The sequence below is a fragment of the Camelus dromedarius genome, chromosome X, assembly GCF_036321535.1.
Source record: "Camelus dromedarius isolate mCamDro1 chromosome X, mCamDro1.pat, whole genome shotgun sequence".
In the NCBI taxonomy this organism is placed as follows: Eukaryota; Metazoa; Chordata; class Mammalia; order Artiodactyla; family Camelidae; genus Camelus; species Camelus dromedarius.
In genome coordinates this window covers 5,695,493-5,723,298 of record NC_087472.1, presented here as the reverse complement: position 1 = coordinate 5,723,298, position 27,806 = coordinate 5,695,493, and the positions used below count along the sequence as shown (strand labels likewise).

The following is a 27,806-nucleotide window of genomic DNA, read 5'->3' as shown; positions in this document are numbered from 1 at the left end:
TTATCTCCTCCTCCTGTGCTGTGTGCTCTTTGGGTAAGTGTTTCTTAGAACGCTGTGACGGTGAGGTTGAGTGTGTTAAGTGTGGAGACTGAGGCTCAGAGTGGACCCGTGACTTGCTCAAGGTCACTGAGACTTTAAGGGGCAGAAATCACTCTCCAAGGTCTTTCCACTAGATGGTCTCCTCCTTCCAAAAGTCTGTCTCATCTATTTCAATGTTTTCCTACAAAGGCGTATTTATGTATTATTAGCTAATCCATTAATAACGATAACCCATAGAAAGCTATTTTCTAAAGACCTGAAAATAATGGCCCTTTGCTCTGACACTTAGTGATGCTTCTTGTGTTCTGGAAGAATAGAATTAGCTAGCATTTTACAGTTAGAGCACAGAGCCCTGTAGTAAGAAAAAGACTGCTCCTGGATGCAGACACCTTCCTCCCACCCTTCATTAGGTGAGCGACGAAGTGAACATTGCTTGGTTAGCCCTTCTGGGTCTCAGTGTCTCCATCTGTGAAATGGGAGGTCAGAGGGCCCATCCTGCCTATTTCCCAGGGTTGTTGCAAATCTTCTTACTTGTGTAAGTGCTCTGTGAAGTGCCAAGTACCATGCAAATGTAAGAGTCTGTCGATTTTCAAAAGAGCAGCAAAATTTTAAAATCCTGGTATGCACCAAATGCATTCACTTATTTATTTTGCAATGACATCGATAATATATGACTCCACTCACCTTCAAAACATTATACCACTACAGATAAGGCTAAGCTTTCCTTAATCAGCCCTCACTTTCTCTCAGCACCCCCTGTGAGTCCATCTTATACAGGCATTTTGTCAAGGTGCAGACATTTGGATGACAGGCCAGCACTAGAGATGAGACGAGCCATCAGCACATGCATCCTTTTGAACCAATACTGATGCCATCACTCCATCCTGCCACACAGTACATGCTTCTGTGTGCAGAAGAGGGTGTGCACATGCACCGTGCGTAGACTCAGGACTAGATCACGCTCTGGTGGGTAAATCCACTGGATCCACACTAGATCCCTAGGAAGAACCTGCCTCTCATATTGACCCATCCATTTTCCACAAGATCTGGACAAAAACTGAAAGCTAGCACTTTCCTTTTCATATTAATTAGCAAAAACGTTGGCTGTTAAACCTACTGTGGCAGTATTTGCTGTAGAGAATTTTCTCTTTATTCAGTGAGGTCAGTAAAGGGGAAGAAAAATCTGCCACTCGACACTCTCATGGCACCTTGAGTGCTAATAACAATAATGATTAGAATGATGATTGAAATAGGAACTGCTATTTGATCAACAATAAGAAGTCATTTTGTTTCAATATGAAATATTAAAATATTAAATCGCAAGGCATTGTCCATTTGTATTCACTGGTCTTCAGAGAGCAAATGCACAGTGACGGAAGGATTTTAGTAACAATAGCAAACATACCTAGAATGAGCATTGTTAAGCAAATTATGATCACGGATGTCATCAACATATGTCATGTTTCAAAAGACGAAGGTGTTGTTTTAATTTGCTTTTGAAACATCCACAACAGGGTCTCCGAGCATTTAAATAAAACAGAAACAGTTCATTAGAACAGAAGGAAACTCTCTGGATCTATTGGTCATAACTTGCTTGTGAGCATTTCTGACAGCAGCCCTCTGTTGAAGAGAAAATTGCACAAATTACCAGTTATTATCATTTTTAATAAATAAGCCTTCTATCTTCTCCCGCCCTCCTCCCCTCCCTCCCTCCCTCCCTCTGGCTTCTCCGCGATTGTGTTCAACAAGCATGCTTTCAGTGGGACCATTTCTATTACAGAGTGATTGAGCTCTGATTTACACATCAATTACCCACCTTCATGGAGATTTTCATGCTCCCCTAGCTGACATCAATGAAGCATAACTGCGTAAACGCTTTATTTCATACCAGTTTTGGATAACTGAGACTGATAACTAATCACATTGAGAGACAATGTGCTGTAATACAGGAGACAATAAACGCTTCCCTTGGAAATCTCATCTGTGCTTCATGAGCTGGCCGTTCACGGGCTTCTCTCTGTCGAGGCTCTTCCTCTCACTCGGTATCTCAAGTGCAATTAGGGTTTGACCCTTGAATACAAGCACTCGCAAAGCCCCAACTCTCATTTTCCAGCTTCCCTGAAGAGCAGAAAATCTTGCTGTTTCCCCACCACTGTCGGAGACCAATTGCACCAAGCACGGACAGTCCGAGGGACGGAGCTTGCCTGCGTCTTCAGTCCCTTGTTCACTCATCCATGTTCGTCCCGTGGGATCGTCCTTAGTGCCACTGAACGAGCTGATGTGCAGAACATGAACTCTTCCACTGCTCAAGGCCCAGCTGGAACACAGCTGCCTGATTTTGCTTCCCTCCCCCCACCAACCTGAGAATGTTCCCAGGGCACTTCGTTCCTGTGGTCAGAGTGTGTCTCCCCCTGCACCGTGATTCTTTTAGAATGGATTTACCTCCCCTCCTGGTCTGTGAATTTCTCCAAGGCTCGTACTCTTTCTTATTTTTTTTCCTGAGCACCAAACATAGTGCCTGGTGTGACACAGGCACCAATAAATGTTTGTTGATTGAATAGACAAATGAATTAATATATTAATTTAATAGCTTTGTCAACATTTGTCCCCAAACTTGGGCAGAAAAGTAATCTGTTTGCCTGTCATTTGTTTATTCATTCAGTCAAAAACTATTTATTAAGAGCTGAACACTGAGCCTGGCACTCTTCCAGATAAATGTGTTATTCTGGTGACAGTTTCATTTAATACCCATGGTTCTCTCACAGAGCAGGAAAGAGGGAATGAGGGCTATTTGGAAAACCAAAGGAGGGTTGTGCTGGGATGGAAGTGGGAGGGGTGGATAGCATGTCAGTTGAGTCAAAAAGATAGTTCCTAAGGTCATGATTATCCACTCTCACCGGGAGGAGACCCAGCGTTTCCATTGTGGACTGGCTCAGAAATGCCGTCCGGGGCGGCGTGAGCCCGTCAGCACTGCCGTAACCCAGCACCGCAAACTGGGAGGCTTAAACAGCATGGATGCATTCTTTCCCAGTTCAGGACACTCCAAGTCTGTCAGGGTGTGGGCACGGTTGGTTCCTTCCGAGGGCTGTAGGGAGAATCTGTTCCCGGCCTCCCTCCTGCCTTCTGGTGGTTTCCTGGCAATCTGTGCTGTTCCTTGACTTCTACAAGCATCACCTCAGTCTCTGTCTTCATCTTTACTTAGCGCTCTCCTGCGTGTCTCTGTGTTCAAATTTCCCCTTTGTAGAAGGACACCAGGACATTCAATGTCCCCTACTCCAGTATGACCTCATCTTAACTTACCTAACTACATCAGCAACAACCCTGCTTCCAAAGAAGGTCACTTTCTGAGCTCCTGGAGGTCAGGACCCCACCATATGAGCATTGAGGGGGCACACTTCAGCCCCAAACAGGGGGGCGCCTTTTCAGGCACCTCACTGAAGCAACAGGGAGAAGTGGGCCGCTCCCGGCGCTCTGTGCTGCGGCCCGGATCGCATGCCCGCGGCTGTGTGTCAGGCCGGAGCTCTGTGCGGTGGATGGGCTGTGGAGGGGCAGAGGCCTGAAGAGTAAGCCTTTAGGGGGGTAGGGTTTGCCTGCGCACGATTTTGTGAGCACACGCGGATCAAAGGGTTTGGCGAGACATGAAAATAGAGTCCGCTTAAGCCTGTCAATTATAAACGGCTTGTTAAGGGCATTAATTTCCTTAGTTTAAAAGTCATTAAGAATGCGATTTCAGAGAAAATATTGTTTTAAATTAAGTACTTATTGAAATTGTCTTGCTCAGAGCTAACTGAAAATAAAACACCTTTTAAAAGTGTCATTTATGAGAAGCCAGGTTATATTAAGACTTTGACTTGGAAAAGAATTCCTGGTATTTAATGGGCATGGAGGGGAAATACTTCAGGCAGCTTTTTCCTAATTGGAAAGCCAGACCTGTTCCGTGGAGGTTGGCTGCAGAAGCAACAGGTATGGGACGTGGCACACGGGATGGGGCCAGCATACACGGGGGCTGGCCCAGGGCTCATCAGGAGCAGAGCGCCAAGCAGGGCGCTCTGCCTGCCACGAGGCAGAACTCAAACCAACCACAGAGTCCTTCTGAGCCATCAGAATAATCAGAGCTGGACCCTGCCTGCTCTTGCGTAGATGCACGGAACTGTTTCTGATTATGAGAAATGTACTAGCATTTCCTTGAAATAGATCAAAATTTAGATCTAGCAGCTCTTTAAAGCTCAGCATTTAGCATGGACTCAGATTCGTTTAAAGAGAGAATTATAAATGAGATAATTTCAAGTTGACGCTAAAGAGCATGTGAAGAAACGCTGGAAGAAGAAACAAGAAAATAATAATTGTTCCCTCTGTCCATGGGAAACAGGGCAGAGGCTGACAAGAGGGGAAGTGAGAATGTTTTCTATCACTTTGATTTTTTATAGTTTTCAGTGTTGAACCAATTCAAACTTAAATATATAAATAACTACACTGGCTGCATTCAGTCTGTGAGCGTGTGTTCTCTTGGCTTCTGTTATTATCTATTCCAGGCCCCTACTAGTTGTCGGGAAGTGTCTTTGAAAGCTTCCAAGTCATGCAATTATTTGCAGCTCTCTCTGTTTGGCCCCCGTGAATGCGTGATGCTTGGAAGACATCAGTTTGTGTTACCAATTGGTCCATGAGCCAGAAAGAGTGATAGCGAAGTCTCATTTTTAATGAATGGGACAGAATGAGAGTTATTTTTAAATGATTTTCTATAAAAATGGAAATCAGACACCCAATCTAAGAAAATGGTACAAAAGCAGAAAAGAAACTCCGGGATGCTTAGACATCTATGGCACAATGGAGTCTTCTTGTAGCGGGGTACCTGTGTTTGGAGGAGGGGATGCTTGACGTGAGGTTAAGGAGGTAAAGGTGCAATCTGAGTTGCGGGAAGAGGAGGGAAGGAAGACTTGTTGAGGAGACAGACATCTCTCTCAAGCAGTCCGGGATATTGGATCCTGTCTCTTAGCCAACAGTCACATTGTGCAAGGACAAAAGAATTTAATTTCGCTGGAAAGACTGCTTTTAAAGTACATTTTAACAGGCTTCTAGAAAGTTATTGATATGTTGAGTACTGCAGGCAGACGGGAACCTTTGGGTTGCCAGAGTCATGGTCATTCTATACAGAAGTGGCATTCCAATTAAAATGGAATCCTCTAAAAGATGGAATTTTGGTGCACTCTTAACAACAGTGTTGATAATCAGTATCCATCTGAGTGTCTGCCTATCCTTGCTCTTCTGAGAAGAATCTATCCTGTGCTCCAAGAGTCCCTTTCTAACCTGAAATAATCTGCAGGGAGTTCAGATTTTTGACACACACCCTGGATCAACTGTCCTGTGCCGTCCTGTGAGCAGAGCTTAAACGTGTGGCTGTGATGCTCTGTCAGGGCCCTCCCTTCTCTTCTACGTACTAGCATCTTCTTTTTGGCTAAGAGGGTGGCCTCTGGGTAGGGCAGCCTCAGTGGCGGGTCTGCTTGTACCACTTACTAATTGTGTCACTTGGGGCGTGTTAACCTCTCTGGGTCTTGTACGCCTTGGTTGCCTCATCTACGAAGTGAGGATAAAAGTACCCATCAGAGTTTTTGTGAGGATTAAATAAGTTAATACTCATAAAATGGCTAAAAGAGTGCCTGTCAGGGAGCAAGAAATCAACAAAGATTAGCTATTAGTGTTATTGTACTTGTTCTGCATGACACATTCATTGTTGTAACAACTGCTCTTCACCTTTAGGCGTTTCTGATGTAGATTTCTGCATCACAGAACACATCTGTTCCATAAAGGGGCCTGGGTCTTGATTTACCTCCATGTTAAGTCCATCAGATTTAGGCATGGCCAAATGGGTTTAATAAAGAAGTTTCTATATGAATGATCTTATCATGTGCAAAGACTAGAAATTATTTTATACTGGATGCCCAAAACACCCTCCCCACCACCGGGAGATTCCGTTGCAATTGGTCTGCCATGTGACCTGAGCATGGGAATTCATAAAATCTTAACTGAGTGATTCCCATGTGCAGCCAAAATTGAGAACCAGATTATAGAAGATGGTAATACTTAGAAATGTTTTAAATTAAAATATTATTATTTTAAACCTCATCTCAATATTAATTTGTGAATTAATTCCATACATTGATGAATTTGGTGTCACTGTCTCAAAGATCATTTTTAGTCTACAGAGAAAAAGAGTTTAAAGGATAGCTAATGAAATATACTTTCTCCTGCTCTGTTACTAGAAAGAATCTGGATCTCAAAATTGATGAAGTTTTGCTATAGTTTTTGTGGAGTGAAGAGAACTTGTGAAAGTTGCATGTAAATATCTTTGGCATGTGCTGGTCTTGTAGCAGTCTCAGACTTTTTGAAAGAGCTCTGGATTAGGAATCAGGCGAGTGGTGTCCTAAATGCAGCTTTCATAGGCTGTAACTATTTTCTGAGCATCGGTTTTCTGTCTTTCAATGGAAATAATAATCCCTGTCTTGCTAATTTACCAGATATTGCCGAGGAGTACATGAGTTAATGTGCAGTAGAGCTTTGTGGGGTGAAGGTAAATCCTGATCATGTTGACCTAGATCATGGTGCTGTCAATGGCCTCATGTGAGCAGCCATTAGCAATTTACAAAAGCCTTCCTCATTCACTATTGTGCTTAACCTTGACACCAGCCACATGAAAAGGAAAGAATAAGTTATTCCCATTTTACCCATAAGGAAACTGAGGCTTAGAAATGTAAAATGAGTTATTAATGATCAAGAGACTTGTAAGTGAAAGAGTTGGGAAGAATTTGGATTCCATCATTTCTGGACACACTATGAAATTCTTTAGAAGTGTCAGAACCTGTTTCTTTGGTTGGTGTCAGGTTAGGTTTTCACTAGGTTTTTACCATTCCGAGATGTAGTCAATTATCTTTGCAGCTTGAGTATTTGGTATTTGATAGCGCGGTATTACGTCCTTTGGGGAATTTGGCAGGCTAGTCAAAATAATTTTGCCCTAAGCTTAAGCCAAACACTTCTTAAGCTTCTTCCTCACAATATCTGTATTTGACATTGTTTGTTTATATACAAGAAGGTTTCCTCTGCTGACCTGTAGCTTGCTGTAAGTGACTTAGAAGCCACGGACCTTTTCCTTAAGGAGTGAAAAGTCTAATGGGAGACAGAGAGAATCCTGATTAAATCATTATCAGCTCACAAATTTGAATCCCCTTAATGAGCATGGTGTAACATAGGACCAGGAATATCCATGCAGTGGACTGTTATTCAGCTATAAAAAAAGTAATGAAGTATTGATCCATGCTACAACATGGATGAACCTTGAAAACATTCTAAGTTAAAGAAGTCAGGCATCAAAGATCACATATTGTATCATTTCGTGTATACAAAATATCCAGAATGAGCAACTTTATTCAGAGAGAAAGTAGACTAGTCATTGCTTAGGGCTGGGCTGGATGGGAGGATTTGGGGCGGGATGATGCCAAAAGGTACAGGGCTTCTTTTGGGGGGGGGTTGTGAAAATATTCTAAAACTATATCATGGTGATAGTTGCAAAACTCTGTGAATATTCTGAAAACCTCTGATCGTATACTTGAAATGGGTGAATTGAATGGTATGTGAATTACATCTCAGTAGAGTTGTTAGAATCATTTTAAAAACAGGGTGGGGACCAGAAGAAAAGGGGAGTAGGTGAGACAAAAACAAGATAAGAGGAATGGTTCTTGGGATGTCAGCCTGATGCCACTGGAGGATGATTTGATAAGGTTCCTGAATCTACTTCTGTTTTCAGAAGTAGAGGGAATGGGGTATCCTCAAAGTGCCCCAAAAGGGAAATATTAAACCTGTTTTCCTCCAGGACTTCTGGAAGTACTGGTGTACACGTTGTTTGAAAAAGCACAGATTTAAGGGAACTCTAAGGATAAGCACTGGCCCATTTCCCTAAGACCTAAAGAAATTGGCATGACTGGGTTGGGCAGCTGACAGATGTGGAGAGTAAGTACCTTGCGTGTTTCCTCTCCTTTCACTCCCATCATGATTTTTTGTTTTTAATGAGAGCCAGTGTCTGTGGGAAGAGAGTACATTTGCTGAAGAGTGCGGTTGCCTGCAGAGGTCTCAATGAGTCCTGCTGTGGGAATATGACTTAGAGGTTCTACTGATTTTAGAAACATCTTTTCAAGGCACCAGGTTCACATCTCCAGATCCAAGGTTCTCCTATGTCTTCCCTATGTGTGTAAAATCATTATGATCTGTTTTTAGCTTTTTAGAATACTTTGTTTAGCACATGGATGTTAGGAAATAAAATAAGTGCTCGTGGATGTTAGCAAATAACTATTTAACTTGGTGGTGATTTTGAAGGTATTTAATAGCAGAGGTTTTGTTTTTTCAACTAAGAGAAATTATATAGACACTAGGTCAGTGTCAAATTCAAAACAGGGCTAGATATTGAAGAAAAGTACCACTTGGAACTCTGGAACATGTAGTGAGTATAAATATCTACAAATTGTATAGTAGGCAGAAACTCATTCAGAACAACAAGAAGTGAGTTATAGCTTATGTTTGTCCCTTGAGTGAATTAAATATGTATTTTTATGCCTTTACAAAAATATTAGCCAAAATAAAGATGTTTTAGTGCCAGCTGGTTTAGAAAACAAGTGAGACTGTTATTTACCTTCATGTACATCATTACTGTAGTAAATCCTGTATTAGGAGTATTTTAAAACAAACTCATCATTTTAAAATATCAATTTTTTTTAATGTTTCTCCCACTAGTTTTGTAAAACAACCAAATTAGGTAAGCAATGATTATTAAACTTCATGAAATATACAAACCAAATGGACTTAAACTGGTTTTTCAGTCTCACTCACTCGGCTTCTTCCCACAGATGTAGTTAATTTTTACAGTCCCTTTAGGCTCTGTACATTTTGGTGTAAGGAAACTAATGGTTTTTCTATACTTGAATCCAAATTAAATTCCTGAAGTTTTTCCCTACTGGCAATTTCTAATAAAATACAATGCTAGGGAAAGTTGACCAACGGAGGGCAAATGAGACGGATATTTATTCTTGAGTGTGATGGAAGTGTGGACAAAAGCAGTCAGAAGGGACAAACCCTGGGGTATTAGGAAGAGAGCTAGTTTGGGAACTGGAATCCTGGGTTCTTGCCTCCTAGCTCTGCCACAGACCATTACATTTCTGAGCTCTGTTTCCTCATCTGGAAAATGAAGGGACCAGAACTAGAGGACGGCCATACTCTCCTGCTCTCACAGTCTCTCTTCTAAAAGACTAGCCTGCACGGTCAGCCTGGGTGTCCTACCGCTGTGAGCTAATGAACATGGCGTAATTGAACTTTCTTGATTTCAGTGAGTCTGCAGGTGCCCTGGATTTTATCTTCCCATGAATGCACCTATGGCTTCTAATGATGAAAATGGGAGTTACCTGAATACAAGATGAGGTTTAAGGGACCTGATAGGAGCATATGGGAGAATAGGAGAATGTCTGAGAGAAGGAGAAGATGAGGAAAAGAAATCACTTGAACTTGAAGATGGAAGAGACACAGGTTCACATCTTCCTTCGCCACTGCAGTGACGAGGCCTTGGGACGGCTCCCCACGTCTCCAGAGGGCCTTAGATTCCTCCTGTGTTAAGAGAGCAGCTTCTCTGCTATTGGAGGCCAGGGAAACAGGTGGGCAAAATCAGAGCTAATAGAAAAGACCGATTCCAGAAAGCAGCTTCCCACCACCGCGCCTTGCACTGGAGTGAGTAACAGAGTACAGTGGAGCCTTCAGCAACTTCAGCAACCTGCGGTTCCTCCGTATCTGCGATTCATTATCAGTGGATTCAAGCAACCTTGGACTCAACCCAATGCAGACTGCGTGGTACTGTAGCGTTTACTGTTGAAAAAAGTCTGCGTGTAAGTGGACACACACAGTTCAAACCAACGTGGTTCAAGGCCTTGGTGAGTTAAGTGTAGTTAAATGGAACTTCTTTCTGTCCTTTTTCTGTCAGCTAGTGCAGATGTCAGTGGAGCAGGGATTCCAGAGAGACAGGCTGTAGGGAGAGAATACAGAGGTCTTTGGTCAGTTAAGGAATTTGCAGACACTTACTACTGTATATAAACTAGAGAAACAACGAGGACCTACTGTCCAGCACAGGGTACTATATTCAGTACCTTGTAATAACCTATATTGAAAAAGAATATGAAAAGGAATGTATATATATGTGTAAGTGAATCACTATGCTGTGCACCAGAAACTAACACAACATTGTAAATTGACCATACTTCAATTAAAAATAAATTAATTAAATAGTTAAAGTGATTAAAAAAATGTAAATTGCGTTTGTTTTCTTTTTAGGTTGAAGGGTAAATGCATTTTTTAATTGACATATAGTTGATTTACAATATTATGTTAGTTTCAGGTGTACAACATAGTGATTCAAACTTTTTATAGATTGTACTCCATTTGCAGTTATTATAAAATACTGGCGATAGTCTGTGTGCTGTGCAGTATATCTTTGTTGCTTATCTACTATATACATAGCAGGTTGTATCTCTTAGTTTCATACCCCTAATTTGCCCCTCCCCACCAGGTTTTGAGTGTTCAGTGTCACCATAATGTGCCAAATTTCATTCTATCCTATAGAAAACAGTTGGAAGAACAGCCTAACTTGCTAAGAGTGGAGAGTCCTCGAGTTGTGCTTCTGGGCTCCGCTTCCGAATATGAAAGTGGTTTTTTCACACTGATGGGACCAGTCACCCTGCCCTCATCAGCCTGGATGACTGTGAGTTGTGCAGACGAGTAATATGAGGATAAATTCCAATTCCTAGTTAGAGCATTTCTTCCTGGGCTGCAGGGCCTTTTTTGTTTTCAGTGGAAAACAAGCCCGGAAGTGTAAAGGCACATCAGACCATCAGGGGACAGACATATGCTTTCCTGTGGCCTCGGCAGGGCTCACAGGTTCAAACACAACCTCCCTGAATCATAAGAACTTTAATTGAGTAGATAAAGAGGTCCTCCTAATTATAAACTGCAGTAGGTATAACAAGAGGCTAAATACATAGCTGTGGTTTTAATTAGCTGGTGCTTCAAATTAGTAATTTTGGTTTCAGTCAGAAATCAGTGACGTTCTGCACTGTGAAAGCCTCATCACCATGTAGTTCATTCCTCATTATACCTCGCCGTGTGAAGCTTTCAGTACAACGCCCTGCTGAGCAAAAAAGGGAAAAAAAAATTGGAGCGATCTGGTTGCCTTCCAAGAGCAGTGGAACTCTATGGGGATTAAATTCATTCTCGCCAGAGAGATGAGATTTAACCGTTCTTTGTTATATGTGTTAAAAAATGCAGCAGGCAGTTTTCTTGCAACAGATAACACCCGTGTGCACACTCAGTCTGCCATTCAGGTTTTCGTCTGGAATTTGGTAGCTTCATGAACTGATGCAAAATGCAGCCCAGAGCCTCCTAAGAAATCCAACCCGGGTTGAAAGCACCGGAAGTGACCCAATGGCCTGCCGCTCAAAGGGCTGTCATGCGTGTCGAGACATGTTTGCTTTTTCTTCTCCTTTCTTTCCTTCGGGGTTTTAATTATCTTTCCCACAGAAGAGGAGGAAGGTAGTTTGCAAAGCCAAGAGACCAAAGTCGTTCGGTTCCCCTCGTGGGGGAATTAAATGTGATCCCCAGGCTTGTCATTCCGGGCTGTCAGGTGCACGGAAGGAACAGAGAGCTGGAAAACTGACGTCTTGCTCACGTTCCTCGGAAGCTCAAGACTTTGGCTCTTGTCTTTCTGTGGAGAGTCATCTGCTGTGGAAGGCAAAGAAATGAAGTATCCTTCTCTGCGACAAAGCCTCCTCCCAGTCTCCCACCCCCTCTAAATACCGCTTGAACTCGTTCCTCCACTCCACCCGTGATGCCCCATTGTTCTTCCATTTTGACAAATTGAGGATGGGCTCCCGTGACGCACCACCGATGTATGGTGTTGAGGGCGAGTCCTGTGCTCCACGCTTCCTAGACTGTAGGTGTTATGGTTGATTCCACATCAGCCTCCAACACAAAGGCATTGCATCACATGGCGACTGTTTGGGGTTCTGATCACAACTTGTGGTTGGGAATGAGAGATGAGGCCAACAAACGTAATATCGGTGATGGCATCTGAGACTATGACTGATGGGCTGACTTCTTGTACCTGGACTTGACATCTTTCTTGGCTGTGCAGGGATGTGGATGTGGGGCCTGGTCTCTAGGTAGAAAGTCTTTGATTTTCCCAGACGGTAATAACCATTTGCTGGGCGTACTCCTAAGTGACCCAGTGAGCTCTTCTGTGTCCAGCATTGTTTGCATCATGAAAAGATAATGTCCATTTAAGCATCCTGTAAATGTTGCCATGATTTTTAAACGAGGAAATGAAGTGTTGTTTATCCAGGAGATAAGGCTATCAAAGTCACTTAGTGTTTGTCAGTTCAAGTCTCCCCGTGGAGAAAGGTGGATGGCTTAGTGTAGTGGCCTCTTGAATTCCACGTGTGTCAGTATCTAGTTAAGCTGCCACGGGGATTGCGTGCCCTGGGCTCTTGCTTTGTACATTAATGTTACGATACTCATGAGCAAGCTAGGCTACCGATCACAGGTATTGAGGTTTGGGATGTATCCAAGACCTGTCGACTGTACTTTTATATTACATCAGTATGAAAGTGAAAAGTGCCCCCCGCCTCTGAAAGTTCTCGTTATGCCGCCTTGCTTGTACAAAAGTCCTACATTAGTAAGGAAATGACTTTTTTTGGTAAAAGCAAAAATCCTCTTTGAATTTCTTTTGATTAGCGAGAACGGGTACTAATGTAGGTCTCCCGTAAAAGTGAAGAGGTGTAATGTGAACGTTTAGAAAGCAGGGGATACCTGTATTAACACAGCGAAGGAAAGCAACATTTATACAGCACCTGCCAGGGATTTTATGTATATTTATATAATTTCAATTTTGCCAGCATATATGTACTCATTTTGAGTAAGAGTACAATCAAAAGCAGGGGGGAAAACCCAATGAACCAAATAAAATCCACTACTGTGAGACTTGCAGATTATAGTTTAAATATGCACCATCTTGCATGATGAAGAAAATAATTATTTTCTTAATAAGGAAGCATTCCATTCTATAAAAAGCCAAGGATCTTAGATATAGTATGGAAGCTTTTGTACTGATCCTCCAGTGGTAAAGCCTGAAATGTGATGAGAGTCAGAGTTACATAGTGTCTATAAAACATTTGTGCCCTAGGGTCATGCAAGGCTTTTGACACCTCCTTTCATCGGTAGTAGTTTATTGGTCAAGGCAGACTCCTTTGTGAAGAGTTTCCCCAAAAGACTTCTAGTTGCCGATCACACAAACTGTGGGAAAACCAAAACCCCCACAAAACAAACAGGAGTGGGAGGCACTGAGGGATTTGGGTTTTTTGTGGACTTCCAAATATGTTCTTAAAGTCTCCTGTGATTTCATTACAACAGGCTACCACTGGCTGGGGACTCAGGACAGAATTCCAGTTTATCTGCAAGGACATATTTGACACTTCCTTTCCCCCTTAGGGCTTTGTGGCATCTGTGAATCCTGAGCCCTAGGCGGTTGGCAACACAAAGCAACCTGCATTCAGTTCTTTTTTGCACAATGGACTGACTTTCAGAGTCATCATTGCCTGTAGTAATCAAGTCAGGACAAGGGAAGAGGATTATGCCATATTTAAGTGGTCACGAGTGCAATTTCTAATAAGCAAGTGTCTTCTTCTGGATTCTGAAGAACTGGTCAGGATCCTAAACCCTTTGGGAACAGAGAAAAGGAGGGCGGCTCTCTATGCGAAAGCGGTTTGGGTAGCCTCAACTTGCATTTTTTTTTCTTCTTATTGATAACAATTTGATAACAAGGGAGATCTAACTGACTTATGTGACTAATTAATCTTTGCCTCCTTTTGTCTTTCTCTTTGCCTATCAGTCACTATGAACAAGACCGTAGTGCACTTAAGAAAAGGGAATGGGAGCGGAGGAATCAAGAAGTGCAGCAAGAAGACGATCTCTTTTCTTCCGGCTTTGATCTTTTTGGGGAGCCCTACAAGGTAGCTGAATATGTATGTAATTTATCTTTCTGGAAAATGGTGGCTTGATATATTTTTGAGTGTACTAATCAACATTTCATCTATTTTTAAAACACCCAAATCATTTCCAAGGGAATATATTTTACAAATGAAATATATCCATCCGCTGTATTGGGGGCAATTGCGAGTTTCTGAGGATGTCTTTAGAAACAAATTCCATCTTCTTTGGGAAACACAGTAAGATCTGAAAGGGACTTGGGAGACTTCCTGTCAACAAAGAGTTCTCCCCTGCCCAGCACTACCTACAGCAAGGAATGCCCCCTGACACTTTTTCCCTCTTAATTAGAATGTCAATGGATATGTCCGTTTCTCCTCCCAATCAGTGCCATCCACTGCAAGGCCACTGCTTTCTGTTTCCATTTTAGGTTGTTAGCAGCTGTTCAGTAGTTGAGTGCTCTTTGAAAATCACTGTTCTAGGAGAAAGGGAAAAGCCAATCATTTTTTTCCTGGTGGTTAATAATCATGGGTTAGGTGATTGCCTCAACCGGAGGGGGTAGTGTAGCTCGGTTGATTTTCTAGTGGTATTCTGGCTACTATGTAGCTCTAATAATGGTCATACTTCTATGTCTACAAGTATTGATTTCACAATGGCTGCCTCTGAACTTTCTATTTGGGCTGGGGGTGGGGGGAAGAATCTTGTTGAATTGCTGGCAGCTGGTTGGTTTCCATTGCAATATAGTCACAGTGTGATTTTCAGTAATGAAACAAAAATGATGTAAGGGGTAAAACAACAACAGAGAAAATGTTCAAGAGTTGTGATTTTAGAAGAGCAGTATTTAGGGGACAGTGACTTCTGGAAGAGGAAAGTTCTTAATGAGGACAGCATGGGTACGAATGGCGTGGAGAGTAAGCTGTTAGGATTGGTGACTAGTGAGACCAGAGTCTGGCTACCTTGTTCAAAATAAGCAAACAGCACTTGATTGAAGCACTCGGGTGCCTTCCCAATTTGGTAAGTCAGACCAAGAGACTTAGGTCACCTAAACTACTAGCTTTCAATTTGCCAGTAATAGTATAATCCTTAAAAAAGCATTTTTCTGATCTCCGTTGATTTAACTTCTATACTGTCTTTGAATGTGTGCATGTAGAGATAAGATCAGTTTAACAAGGACTTATTGAAGGCCTACTATGTGCTAGCCACATCTTAGACTGGCATACAAAGGAGAATAAGGCATAGTCCCTGCCTTCAAGGAATTCCTTGTCCAGTGGCAGAGACCATCGCGAAGGAATGAGGACATGACTGCATGGGAACTGCTGAAGAGCGAGGCAGGGGAGAGGTTCCTGAAGACTTTGTACCTCATACCAAGGAGTTTGGACGGGACTCTGTACATGAAGAGAACTCATTGCAAGTTTTAAAGTCAGGATGTGGCCAGGACAGACGAAGAATTTGAAGAGATGGTATTGTAAGTGTGGAGAGTGGGTTGGAGAGAAGGGAAACTAGAGGCAGATAAAGAAGCTACTGTAGTTGGCTAAGGAGGGGCGTGGTTCATGGCAGGCAGGATTTAAAGTGGAGCCAGGAAGTTGTAGCGATGGGACTGGGTGTCTGCCTGGATGTGGGGAGTGTGGAATAGGAGTGAATGATTCCTTTTTGACTTGATAGGAGGCTGGTGTTATTAACAGGTTATTCAGGAGGACGACAGGATTGGTGCTGTGGAAAAAAAAAATTCTGGGTTTAAGATGCCAGGGGGGATATCAAGGGAGAGCTATCCAGTAGGCTTTGGGTATATGGATCGGAAGCTAATGAGCGTGGTCAAGAAAGTTAGGTGTTATTGTGTAGGTGGCAATGGAAGCTGTGAGAATGAATATCATCACTAAGCCAGATGGCTGAGTAAAAAGAGGGATGAAGACAGAATCTTGTGGAGTAGCAACATTTAAGGGGTGAAAGAGATGGTCAAAGCAGGGGCCCGGAAAGGAAACTGAAAAGGAGGGAATAATCAGAGAGGTAGGAAGACTAGGAGACAATCATTTAATAGAAACCAAGGGATGAAAGGGTTTTATGGAGGAGGGATTCATTAGTTCCATGTGTCAGAGAGGTCAGGAAAGGTCAGCACTGGAAAGTGGCTGTTGGATGTGCCAGTTCAGGGGTAATTTGTGCCCTTAGGGGGTGTCATTTTATTAGATGATGGCAGTAGTCTTTGTGGGTTGGGGAATAAATGGGAAGTGATGAAATAAAGAAGATAACCAGTGAATGTAGACTTGACCTTGCAGTCTTTGTATGGAGAGAGGAAGAAAGGAAGATAAGTTGGAATGTAAGGGGAACAATTATTTGGAAGGAGGCTTTTTTTTTAAGGTGAGAGAAACTTGAACATGTTGTTTAAAGATTGAGGGGAAGGAACCAATGTTAGTGGAGAAGGAGAGGGTGAAGGTAAGGAGGGAGAGGTGTGATGGGCAGAGCAAGGTCCCAGAGGAGATGAGAAAATAGAAAATTGGGAACATGTGAAAAGTGGTGAGCCTTCGGGAGGAATATGGTAATTCAATATTAGGATGAGAACAAAACAGGAGAATGGAAGGAAGACTGGGAGCAGGACAAGAAGTTGTGGCCTCTATTTTTTTCCAGAAAATGGAAGACAGGTCAAAGGTTGATAGATGCCTCATTTCTTCTTGAGAAAGAGGAACGACCAGATGAGTTTTACCTCTTACCTTTGGATACGTTAGAAAAATCTTTGGATGGGTTAGAAAAATGAGCTTTGCTCAAAGGGCTCATTCTTAAAATTCAATAGCTACTCTGTGCTTAACACAATACGAGGTGTAGAACCCTTGGTGTATCTCCCCTTTATAATCTTAAGTCATGTTGAATTAATGTCTTACCTCTTTAAGGTAAATGGCATCTCTTGTTAACAAGCCTATAATATAGATGCCTATTTATTTTTAGATGTAAGCAGTGTAGTTTTGAGAAGGCAGTTAAAGAACCTGTTATCAACATTGTCAGAAGTTTTGAAAAGCCATCTGTCTTGACTTGACAAGGATGCATCAGGTAGACGTACAGATTGGAGCATTAGTCTAGTGCAGGGCCAGGCCTGCTGTGTGATTAGTAGCCTGGTCCCTTTATGCTTCTTGGTGGGGAAGAGCCTTGTTTTTGAGTCAGGACTATGAAGGAAAGGATTAATGGTAATAGTTGATGACCTCAGAATTCTCTTTCTTTCACTATTGCTTTGATGATCTTGATGATGACTGCCATCTTGTACTGTGTGCATGTTCAGGGTTCCCTGGGACATTGCTGGGGAGTATTCTTCTCCTCCCCCCACATCATGATTCTAGAACTGATGTGCACGCCCAAAAGCTCCCCAGACCTGGACTGGTGTAGACACCCTTGGAGTATGTGGACATGCCAGAGGCAGTGAGAGTTCTAGAGCTGGCCCATGGTCCACTGGTGGAGAAATGGGGACATACCTACCACAACTTTCCCTTAAAGTTGTGGTGGGAATGCTTACCAAATTAAAAAGCAAAGTTCCTGGTGGTTGATCAGGACTTCCAGGAAACTTCTTGCCACCCTAAACCGTAAAACACGGCCTGATCACTTGTATGATGGGGTTGGTGGTTCATAAGCTATCCAATGAGCATCGGTCCCTAGGACCTACTGCCCTTTCTTGGCAGAAAGAAAAAATGGTGATCTCTCATGGTTCTTTCCTTTCTTGGCTTCACATCCACTACTCCCAGAATGGAAAGAATGTTGACTACCCCTAGATTTGGGTGATGGTGGGTAACTTCTTTTTGTAGCTGCTTTTGTCGCTTATAACTTTAAAATCTGAGTTTGTGCTGTGCTGCTGAGAAGGATGCATTCCAAAGTGCTCGAAACATGAGAGGCCATTTGACATGTCTAGATTAGTGTGGAAAGGCTGGGAGGGACAGGGAACGGGCATGTACCAAGTGCCCACTGTGTGCCAGGCACTGTGCTAGAACTGTCTCTGTGTGCTTGCTGAGTCCTTACAGCAACTGGATGCACATTTCCCCCACGTTTCCCACGAGGGTTTTGAGGCTCAGGAGGTGAGGTGGCTTCTCTGCAGGTTCATATCTGTGTAAGTGTGGTTCCGTATCTGTAACAGGAAGCTGTCTGTCCTCTGACCAGAAGTCCAAAGGCCTGATGAACTTACCTCCTGTGTGACTTTGGGGAAGAAACTTCATTTCTCTGACCTATGGTTTCCTTTTCTCTGAAATCGGGGCAGATAGACACTGGATTAGACCAGAACGGCTCTGCTGACTCACATGGTGGTTGTGAGGATCAAGTCCGACAATCTGGGAAACCTGGCTTTGAAATCTGTAACGTGTGATAGAAATTCGTGGTCTTATCGTTATTATAATTAGGGTAGAGAACGAAATAGCAACTTACAGCTTAGAGAGATTAACTGTAAAAATATTAGAATTTGAAAAAAAAAAGAATTACTAAATCACATACATTAGCCACAACTAAATAAAAGGGAAAAAATGAACCTCAAAACTTAAATTATTGCGCTACTTTTATTAAAAAGAAATACCTGGTACAGGAGTCTCCTAGCACATTAGACTTGCAATGGAATTATACTACTGATTTGTAGATAAGATCAGAAGCAAACTAAGGCAACTCCACACTTCCCGAAATAATGAGAGGCAAAAAGCTTAAATGAAGGAGTGCTGTTAGTCATGAGTCACAAACCAGACATGTAATTTATGCCTGAAAATACTTGGAAGATGCATTTCCTTGAGGATGGAGAAATTGTGATTACTTAGAAAATAATGGCTGCAGAGGTTACCTTTAAGGACTCAACCAATTATCTAGAACGGGAAGTAAAGAGTTGGCCAAATTGAAAGAAGCCTGTAATTGATTGAAATGGCTAAATTTCCATTTTTGCCATGTTTATAAGGTTCACTCAGGACCGCTGAGAATACCTTGCTCCTTAAAAGGGTGACTAAGACTCTGGAGGGTGAAGAAGAAGATTTAGTGTGAATGAGAAGTTGCTACGATGTGTAAGGAGAGCCCATTGTGTAGGGCGTACATAAATGTATTCTGGGCCTTTCTGGGTTTTCCCTCCAGTGGATCGCATATCTACATCTCGAGAACTTTAAAAACTGGTTGACAGTTACCTGCCTCCAATGGTTGGAAGGCAGAGAGTTGCTTCTGGTGCCCTGGTCTGTAGTTTTAATTATTCTGAGATTGTTGAATGGTGGACTTCTTGAGGCTACGTGTCTGTGTGTCCTCCGTGCCTAACCCTGCCTCATGAGTGTTTTGAATTTACCAGCATGTGTCTTAAGAATGACTGTGGATGGTAATTCTGACTTAGCCACAGCATGTCCGTTACAGATCTTCCTTCAATCAGCAACTCAGAAAGTGTTGCTAGTGAACTCAACCTTGAACTCTCTGCCATGCATTGGGTCTCCACCCGCATGTCATTAGCACACAGGAAAGTCCCCCACTTGGAGCTTTTGGCCTGGCCCCCTAACTCCACGTGCAGACCAGACACGCCTTCACCGAGTTAGAGTTGAATGCAATGCTCTTGTTTTTTAGTCAGTCATAAGATGTCATCATAAAAAAAGCCATCTTCTGTAAAATCGGTGCTGAGAAAATCACTTGGTTTATCATTCGAAGGTTCTTGTAACCTCTTAACTAAACCAATGAGAGGAATTCCTTTTCACTTTTTAGTATCCAGCAAACATTTGTCTCATGTAATGAATTAGGATTTGCCTCCTGCCATCAGACAAAGAGAATTCTATAAGCTGTTAGCTTTTCCTTTTGACCTTAGCCACCAAGAAGCTCAAAGTTCAATTTGATGTTCAATCCCAGTAACCAAGTTAGCTTCATTTTTGCTTTTCTCTTTATGTCCCTTTTACTTCAAGCAATTGCAAATCCTTTATTTTGATATAGGCACACTATGAATTATAATTTGATTCTGTTCACCATCAGCAATTTGCTGAGTACCTAGTATGTACCAGACATGGTGTCAAGTCTTGAGGATATGAAGATGAATAAAAGGTGGTGGTCTCTGATCTTTAAGAAAAGCTCATAGTTTTACTCAGGAGAAGAAATCATAACTGTAGGAGATCCCGTGTAGCAGGAGGTTGATTTTCTAGAGTTATTCAGAAAACTTTTCATTTCCCTCTAATTTTATTCACGTAGACACGGTTTTAGACTGGCCATTGTAGAAATTCTCCTAATTTCAAGCATATTTTAAAACCCAGAGATGGAAAAAAAAAATTCTAAGCATGCATGAGAAACCCAGATCAGTATAACAGTAAGCCACAGTGAGGAGATGGTAAGACCTCACCAGGGTCTCTCCGCTGAAGATGAGATGAACATGTCCCTTTCCTTTACTGCTGAAATAGGAACAAGAATGTGACCAGTTTGCTTGCAGACAAATGGGCCTTGAAGTTCTTAGGTCCTGATGATATTGGCCCGGAGACAGTGAGTGACTTCTGAGAACCTTGAGGTATTGTAGAGTTCTCTGTGACATCTGGGGGCAAAGGTCTGATTCTCTAGAACTGGTAGCTAAGGCAAAAAGGGATGGGTCATAGGTTCTAGAAGTCTCTTTGTCTAATGGAAGGAGGCATATCTTAATTCATTAAATGAGACCATATAAAATGGAGGCATTTAAATTGGGACCTGAAATGGTGTTGGTTCCCCTTGCTGGGTCAGATCCTTGACGATATCAGGTATTAGTATTCATTAGGCAGGGATCTGACCCAAGAGGGAAACTATCTGAAGGTCCAGCACAACCCTGCAAGGATTTAAAACTTGCATCAAACTCTACTGGGCCCTCATCACAATGAAATCCCTTTGTTTTGAATTTAGGGATTGAATAGAGAGACTGCTTTTGGCTGCTGCCCAAAAGGTTCGTTGTGCAACTCCCTTGAAGGAGACCACTGTATACAAAGAGTTTATTCTTGCCTTAGCTGAAAAGTAATTTTTGCCATTAAAATTGACAAACCTAGGGACTTTCAGGGAATAAAAGTGATTTCTCCCCGTCTCCATCTATTAAATTCTGCCTTTCAAATGACTTCTGAAAATGGAGCTATTAGTCAGCTGAGGATTATATGGAATGTTAATTGTTTAATCACTGCTTCAGCACCAAGGTTGCATGTGATGCAGTATGAGATGTTCTTGAGAAGAAAAATGGAAACCGACATACATTTATTTGATTACTAAAACGCCCCACCCCCTGAGCCCTCTTAGCATATATTTAGCATACTTTTCCTTAATCTTTGAAATCATCCTTCTCTAACTGCCCTCATTCCTTTGCAAGTGTCTTATATGATTTAACACATGATATGAGTGGAATACTATGTACAGAATGTGGAGATGATGCTAAAAACGAGGCAAAGGTTCCTGGTTTGATTCCCTCTCTGATTGCTCGTTCTTTGTATCAAGGCTGGCTCCTCTGCTTCTCCTAGTCTCTTAAAGGTTGATGTTCCACGGGGCTCTCTCCTGAGCCTGACTTTCTCGTTCTACATTTTCCTTCCGTGAGTGATTTCATCCATTTCCAGCACTTCACCCTCCATTCATCTGCACACTCTTCCATCTTCACATACAGAGAACAGCACACAGCCATACATCCTAGGTTTAGACTGAGACCTCGGTGTTGAACAGGCACACCCTCTGTGGACACCACAAGACTGGGCTGAGCACCACGTGTTAAGGGCGTGTGAGGAACTTTAGATGTTAAACATCTATCTTCAGTGGAGATTGTACCAGTGGGGAGGTGGTCACCCCCTCCTGAGCAGGGAGAGCATGCCGATGGCTCCTGGGACATGGAGGCTACACGGGGGGTGTCTTTCCTATGCACTAGTCCTGCTGCCAAATAGATGCTGGTAGCCTTCTCTCACTGCAGCATCTTGGGCCAGGATAGAGCAGCCTAAGCACAAAGAAGTCCTTTGCCCTTCTAAATTCAGCTTTGATAATGTCTTTGACAGGTAAACAGAATAATAAAAAAAAGTCATTTTCAAAGATGAACAGCTGAGCTTTTGGCAGTCATTTCCAAGCATCTAGCTCACCACCATTTTTTAGTTATGAAAGGTGGGCTTTCTATGTTACCAAAAAAACCCAGGCAGAAGCTCAATTATTTTAAGAACAATCACAGCCATTTTGATAAGATTAGTACATCCTACAGGGGATGGTATAGCTGGTGTGTTGATTGCCCATAGAATGAAGTAGTTGCCAACATCACTTTCAAAATCTGACTATGTTTTGATTTACTTAAGCAACAGTTTAAATTCTTGAATAAATGTTTCTAAATCAATTGAAAAGACACAGGAGAGCTTGAGTCACTGTTGATGAACAATTGCACCGTTTCAAAGTAAACGAATGTGAATCATCAATACGTAAACACAGTTGCCCCCAGAATATGTAGGCAGACACCAGTAATTTATACAGTCTTTGATTAAACGGAATTAGATTCGCTTTAGTCATGAGTTAGCTGAATTCAATGTTGTTTAAGCCCATACCTTTTCTAAACTGAATGTAGTCGTGATAGCACAATTTAACCGACTTCCTTATCCAAGGGGCTAAGACTCTTTCAGGGTATAATGTAGCGCAAAGGGCCGACATGTCAAGAACAAATATAAGTCGAACATGCTGTTTTAATCCCGGTGGTCAGTAAGCGGAAGTTGTTAATCACAATGTGGAATATAACAGTTCAACTCATTGGACCTAAAATTAGTTAATTTGCTGATAAAATTCATAAGCAATGCAAATGAAAACTTTCTCCCAATGAACATGTTTGAAGATAGCCAGGGAGTATACAGACGTTAATCACACAGCTCATCCCAAGGGGCGCTCTCAGTAGTGTTAACGACTTTTTTTCCCCTTACATAGCACATGAAAAGTATGAAATTATATGGCAGCATGAGAATTTTAAGGAACCCTATATGCTAGTCTACTTAGGACATCTGTTTGAAACATTAACATTAGGAAACACAAACCTATTCATTCTCTCTCCTCCCACCCCCATCTTTTTGTTATTTTAGACAAACAAAGGTGATGCACTTGCCAACCGAGTCCAGAACACGCTGGGAAACTATGATGAAATGAAGGATTTGCTAACTAACCATTCTAATCAGAATCATCTAGTGGGAATCCCAAAGAATCCCGTGCCCCAGACTCCCATCAACAAAAATGAATCGAGCTTTTTTCCAGAACAAAAGAACCGAATGATCCCACCTCACCAGGATAACACTCACTCCTCGGCACCAACGCCTCCACCTTCTGTTGTGATACTGAATTCAACTCTAATCCACAGCAACAGGAAATCCAAACCTGAGTGGCCCCGAGATAGTCATAACGCTAGCATTGTCCCGGCCAGCCAGGCCGGGAGTCAGCCAAACAAGATGCAGCCAGCAACACAGGACCCGCCCCCAGCCAGACTGGAAGACTTCTTTGTCTACCCAGCTGAGCAGCCTCAAGCTGGAGCAGTTGAAGAGTCCAACCCAGCTGCAAAAGAAGACAGTAATCTCAAATCCAGTGGAGGGGATACTTTCAAAGAAATCTTTCAATCCAACTCCCCAGAAGAATGTGAATTCACAGTGCAGGCGCCGGGCTCCCCCCTAGTTGCCTCCTCTTTATTAGCTCCCAGCAGTGGCCTTTCCGTTCAAAACTTCCCACCAGGGCTTTACTGCAAAACAAGCATGGGGCAGCAGAAACCAACCGCGTATGTCAGACCCATGGATGGTCAGGACCAAGCACCGGACATCTCTCCCACGCTGAAACCTTCTATTGAATTCGAGAACAGCTTTGGGAATCTGTCGTTTGGATCACTCTTGGATGGAAAGCCCACTGCACCCAGTTCAAAGACTAAACTGCCAAAGTTCACGATTCTCCAAACAAGTGAAGTAAGTAATTTTTAAAGTTTTGTTTCACTTTTCTTTTTTAGTTCACTGCTCTAACCTCTGTAGTCAAGTTTTCACAAGCAGTTCTCCTTTACCTTCTTGAGCTGTAGGTGAGACTCTTCAAAGTCAGAGTCTGAGTCTTGATCTGCTGTCACTTGTGACTTGACTGATTAACACTCTGCTAATACAGTTAAATCGCCGTAATTTGGAATGACAAAAGACAAGGAATGTTCGGTCTGAGTGAATGAAAAGTTGGAGTTATGAAATAGTTTCAGAGAACGCATTTGTAGTAATATTATGTACACATTAATAACACTGGAGATTTTCATTGGCCGTAGCAGTAGGAGGTACATGAAAAGACTGTGAGTCACCATGGGCCTTCACTAGCCAATAGCATGTCATAAACACAAAACACAGACATTCCTTAAGGTACAAGGATGTGCACGTGGGATTTGCTGGAACCGGAAGTGGAAGGCATTCTTTCAGAATCTTAGTTTCTTGAGTGCTGGCAGGGCTGTTCCTTGGCAAGATCTTAACATTATCTTCTGTATCCCTCAGTCTTCCCCTCTGCATCACCTTCTACAGATGCCTACATAACCCTCTTACGCTACCTTGATCCCTTCTGTCAAAGCCAAATGCACTATGCTCAAACAAAATCCCACTGGGTTTGGAATGACTAAATGTTTTACCTATCTCGGGAATCATTGCCTTGTAAAACAGAAATCCAGAGGGACCAAAGCCTCTCCCAAAGGAATGAATCACTAATGATTGGATCCCAGACCTTGTGGCCCCTGGGTGGGAGACATATATTGGGTGCCCCTCAGATTCTACCACGTAAGCGACTGCCTACTATACCTCAAGTGCTTGATTGGAAGAAACCACTGCTTTTTAGATTGGATTCCTGTCACTGGTGACTAAAGGCTTGAAAAGACACACAGGAAGAAAGTAAGTTGAAATTCTTACGCAATAGGAGTCACAGTCAGTCTTTCTGAATGGTGGCAGAGTCCAAGTTAGTGGTGTCTCAATTAGAGAAGTCTGACCATCTGTGCCCTTTATTCATACTCAGCAGATGCGGTGATGTCAGAGGACGATGAGGACACAGAGGTGGGGAGAGCTGGGGCTGCTGGTTGTATTTTCAGAATGCATGTTTTGAATATTGTTTCATTTCTGAGGTGGTTTTGCTGTTTGTATCATCATCCGTCAAGTCTTGTCATCTTCCTCCCAAGTATCTCTCCAGTCTGTCACCTCTTCATCCTCACTGCCTTCGAAGCGCCTGTTAGCATCTCTCGCCTGGACTGCCTCCTATCTGGTCCCCCTCCCTCTAGTCTCACTTCTCGTTCAAACCATCCTCCATTCTGGTTGATCTAACGGGCAGATCTGACCATGTCACTCCCTGCTTTGGAATCTTCAGTGCTTTCTCATTGCTGCCAGGAAGAAGTCCAAATTTCTTAGTCTCGCATACCGAGCTCATCACTCTCTGATTCCATACTCCCTTCCTGACCTCACACGTCATGAGTTCTTCATATGCAGATGAAACCCCAGCCCCACGGAGCTGCCTGTGGTACCCCGGCACATCATGCTTTTCCACGCTTCCTTGCTTTTGTGCCTGCTGCCTCCTCAACCTAGAATGTCTCTTCCTCCACTCCCTTGTCTTCCTGGTGAAGTCCTGTTTCTCCTTCACATCTTCCCAGCTGTCACTTTCTCTGCAAAAGCATGCCTAATTGGCCCAGGCTTAATTACAGCCCCCTTCCTCGGGGCTCGCCAAGTGCCTTATACACCCCTTGGCTGGCACTTCTTTCATTGTATTGTAGTTCCTTGTCTGTGTGTCTGTCTCCTCTATTAGACTGTGAGCTCCCTGAGAGCAAGGAATGTCTTGTTCTTCTCTGTATCCCAAGCGCCTAGCAAATGCCTGGCACATAGTAGATCCTGAATAAATGTTTGTTGAATGAATGAACTTCAAAAATGGGTACTTGCTTACATTTTCTAAGCCATCATGTTAATCAAATAACACGAACAAAGGTAAATGACTGCTAGAAAACCCATCGTCGATGGTATTTCTTTCTCTGTACTCTGTCTGCCTGTGTCTCAGTCTACTGTTCCCCTGCACAGTCACTTGAAAATCCTAATCCTAGTTTCCGCTGGATGACTTAATACAGGATTGTGATACACAAAAACCAGAAAGAAACCTCCTTGGAAAGAGGGGGCATCTAATGGGAAAGTGGGACCCCATTCTCAACCCTTTTCTTGCCCTGGGATCTGCTGCTCTCCCCCTTTGCATGGCAAGGCCATCGCTCAGGACTGGTCTGCAGGTAGCTCTGGCCCATGAAGAGGTCTGTCAGCCTGAATCAACACCTCACTGGCAGAGTGTGAGGATCTCCACTCCGCTGTAACCTCCTCTCTCTCATCCAGTCACCCCGTGGCTGACGCAGATTCAGAGACGACTGCATGCTCTCGCTCCACGTGCTGGTGCACCAATGAGAAGTACATTTCCAGAGTCTGAGCAGCCATCGGCTCTGGAGCGGATGAGCTGAGGAGCCGCCTGTATGCGCGCCGCCTTTGGGAGTGGTCCAGATAGGCTTTTTGGTAGAACTTCATATGAAAAAATGGGTCAGGTGCGGTAAAGTCATGATCAGTGATCTGTGAAGAAAGTCCGTATTTTAAAATGCAGGTCTCGAGGAAGGATTTGGAAGAAGGGTAGAGAGAAGCTCATGGCCCTCAAGTCAGGAGCACATACAGGCTTTCACATTTGGTGATGTGAAAACCAGAAATAGGAGGAAAGATAATGAGAGGTTAGACAGCCTACCAGAGAATTTAGATGAGTGTAGATTAAAATGTGGGCATAAATGTAGACAGGGTGGAGCGTTATGGAACTTTGAAACTAATGGAATTTATGTGGCTAAAACTCTGACCAGGCCTGGAAATTCACCCCATTAAATCTTGATGCACTTTTCAAAAGCACTTAGTATTAGAATTCAACCCCAGCCCCTGGCGCCGAGAGCTCCGGCATGGGGTTCTGGGTCTCTAGTCAAAGTAGCCATCTTCAGTGAGTGGTACCATTCCTTTGAGTTATTACTAAAAAGGCTTGTCCATGGAGCAGTCATAGGATGTCTTTGAGTTTTCTCAACTCTTCCCCTCGCTCTAGTGACGGGGGGCTGATGTGTTGTGCATTTGGGAGCAGTGGGGGGTTGAATGACCAGGAAAAAGACACATTCTGAGGTATACAAATAAGCAGATATGGTTAAATTTGTGAGTTGAGAGATCATCACCTATTATTGAAATGCAATGTGCGTGCATGTGTGTCCGTATACGTTTATGTGTCTACACTTGTATATATAGTGTGGAAATTTTAATTATTTCCCATCCGTAAGAATTCCCTTGCTTCTTAGAATTTCTGTGTCAATAATAAGGATACCAATAAATACTAGCTAAAATGGATACTATACTAAAAATAAATACTAATAAAGTCTAACCAACTTTGTTGCCAGAGGTCAGCTTTTCAATTGAAGCATGCTTTTTAAACAAAGCATTTATTTAAAAAGTTGGTGTTACAGAATTTACTATTATTCCAGGCAACTGAAAAAAAAAAAGACTGATGTGTTCTGCAGTTGCACTTAGAAGAATTTTCTGGGGATTGCATCTGAAAACCGTGAAAGACCTATTTATATCAAGTGGAAACTAAGGATTGCTTGCAGACGGTGTTTTGTTGGGAAATGAATTTGTTAATAAATGTAGCTTTGTACATGACTTCATTACAGATGTTTTGACTTATTTTTTCATTAGGATAAAAATCTGCTGGTGTAGATAGCTTTGTATTTTGGTACAATTTGTTACTACTATTATTTGGGAAGGAAATAATTA

At 42.6% G+C, this 27,806-nt stretch overlaps 1 protein-coding gene across 3 annotated transcripts in view; it reads left to right on the top strand.

Moving 5' to 3' along the window:
• The window catches only part of AFF2 (ALF transcription elongation factor 2), a 465,346-nt gene that overhangs the window by 143,996 nt on the left and 293,544 nt on the right, over positions 1–27,806 (top strand). For all 3 annotated transcript variants that reach the window (XM_064482806.1, XM_064482805.1, XM_064482807.1), the window contains exons 2-3: positions 14,003–14,123; positions 23,091–23,951. In XM_064482806.1, coding sequence (XP_064338876.1) covers positions 14,003–14,123; positions 23,091–23,951 — 982 coding nt within the window. The remainder of the gene's footprint in view (positions 1–14,002; positions 14,124–23,090; positions 23,952–27,806) is intronic.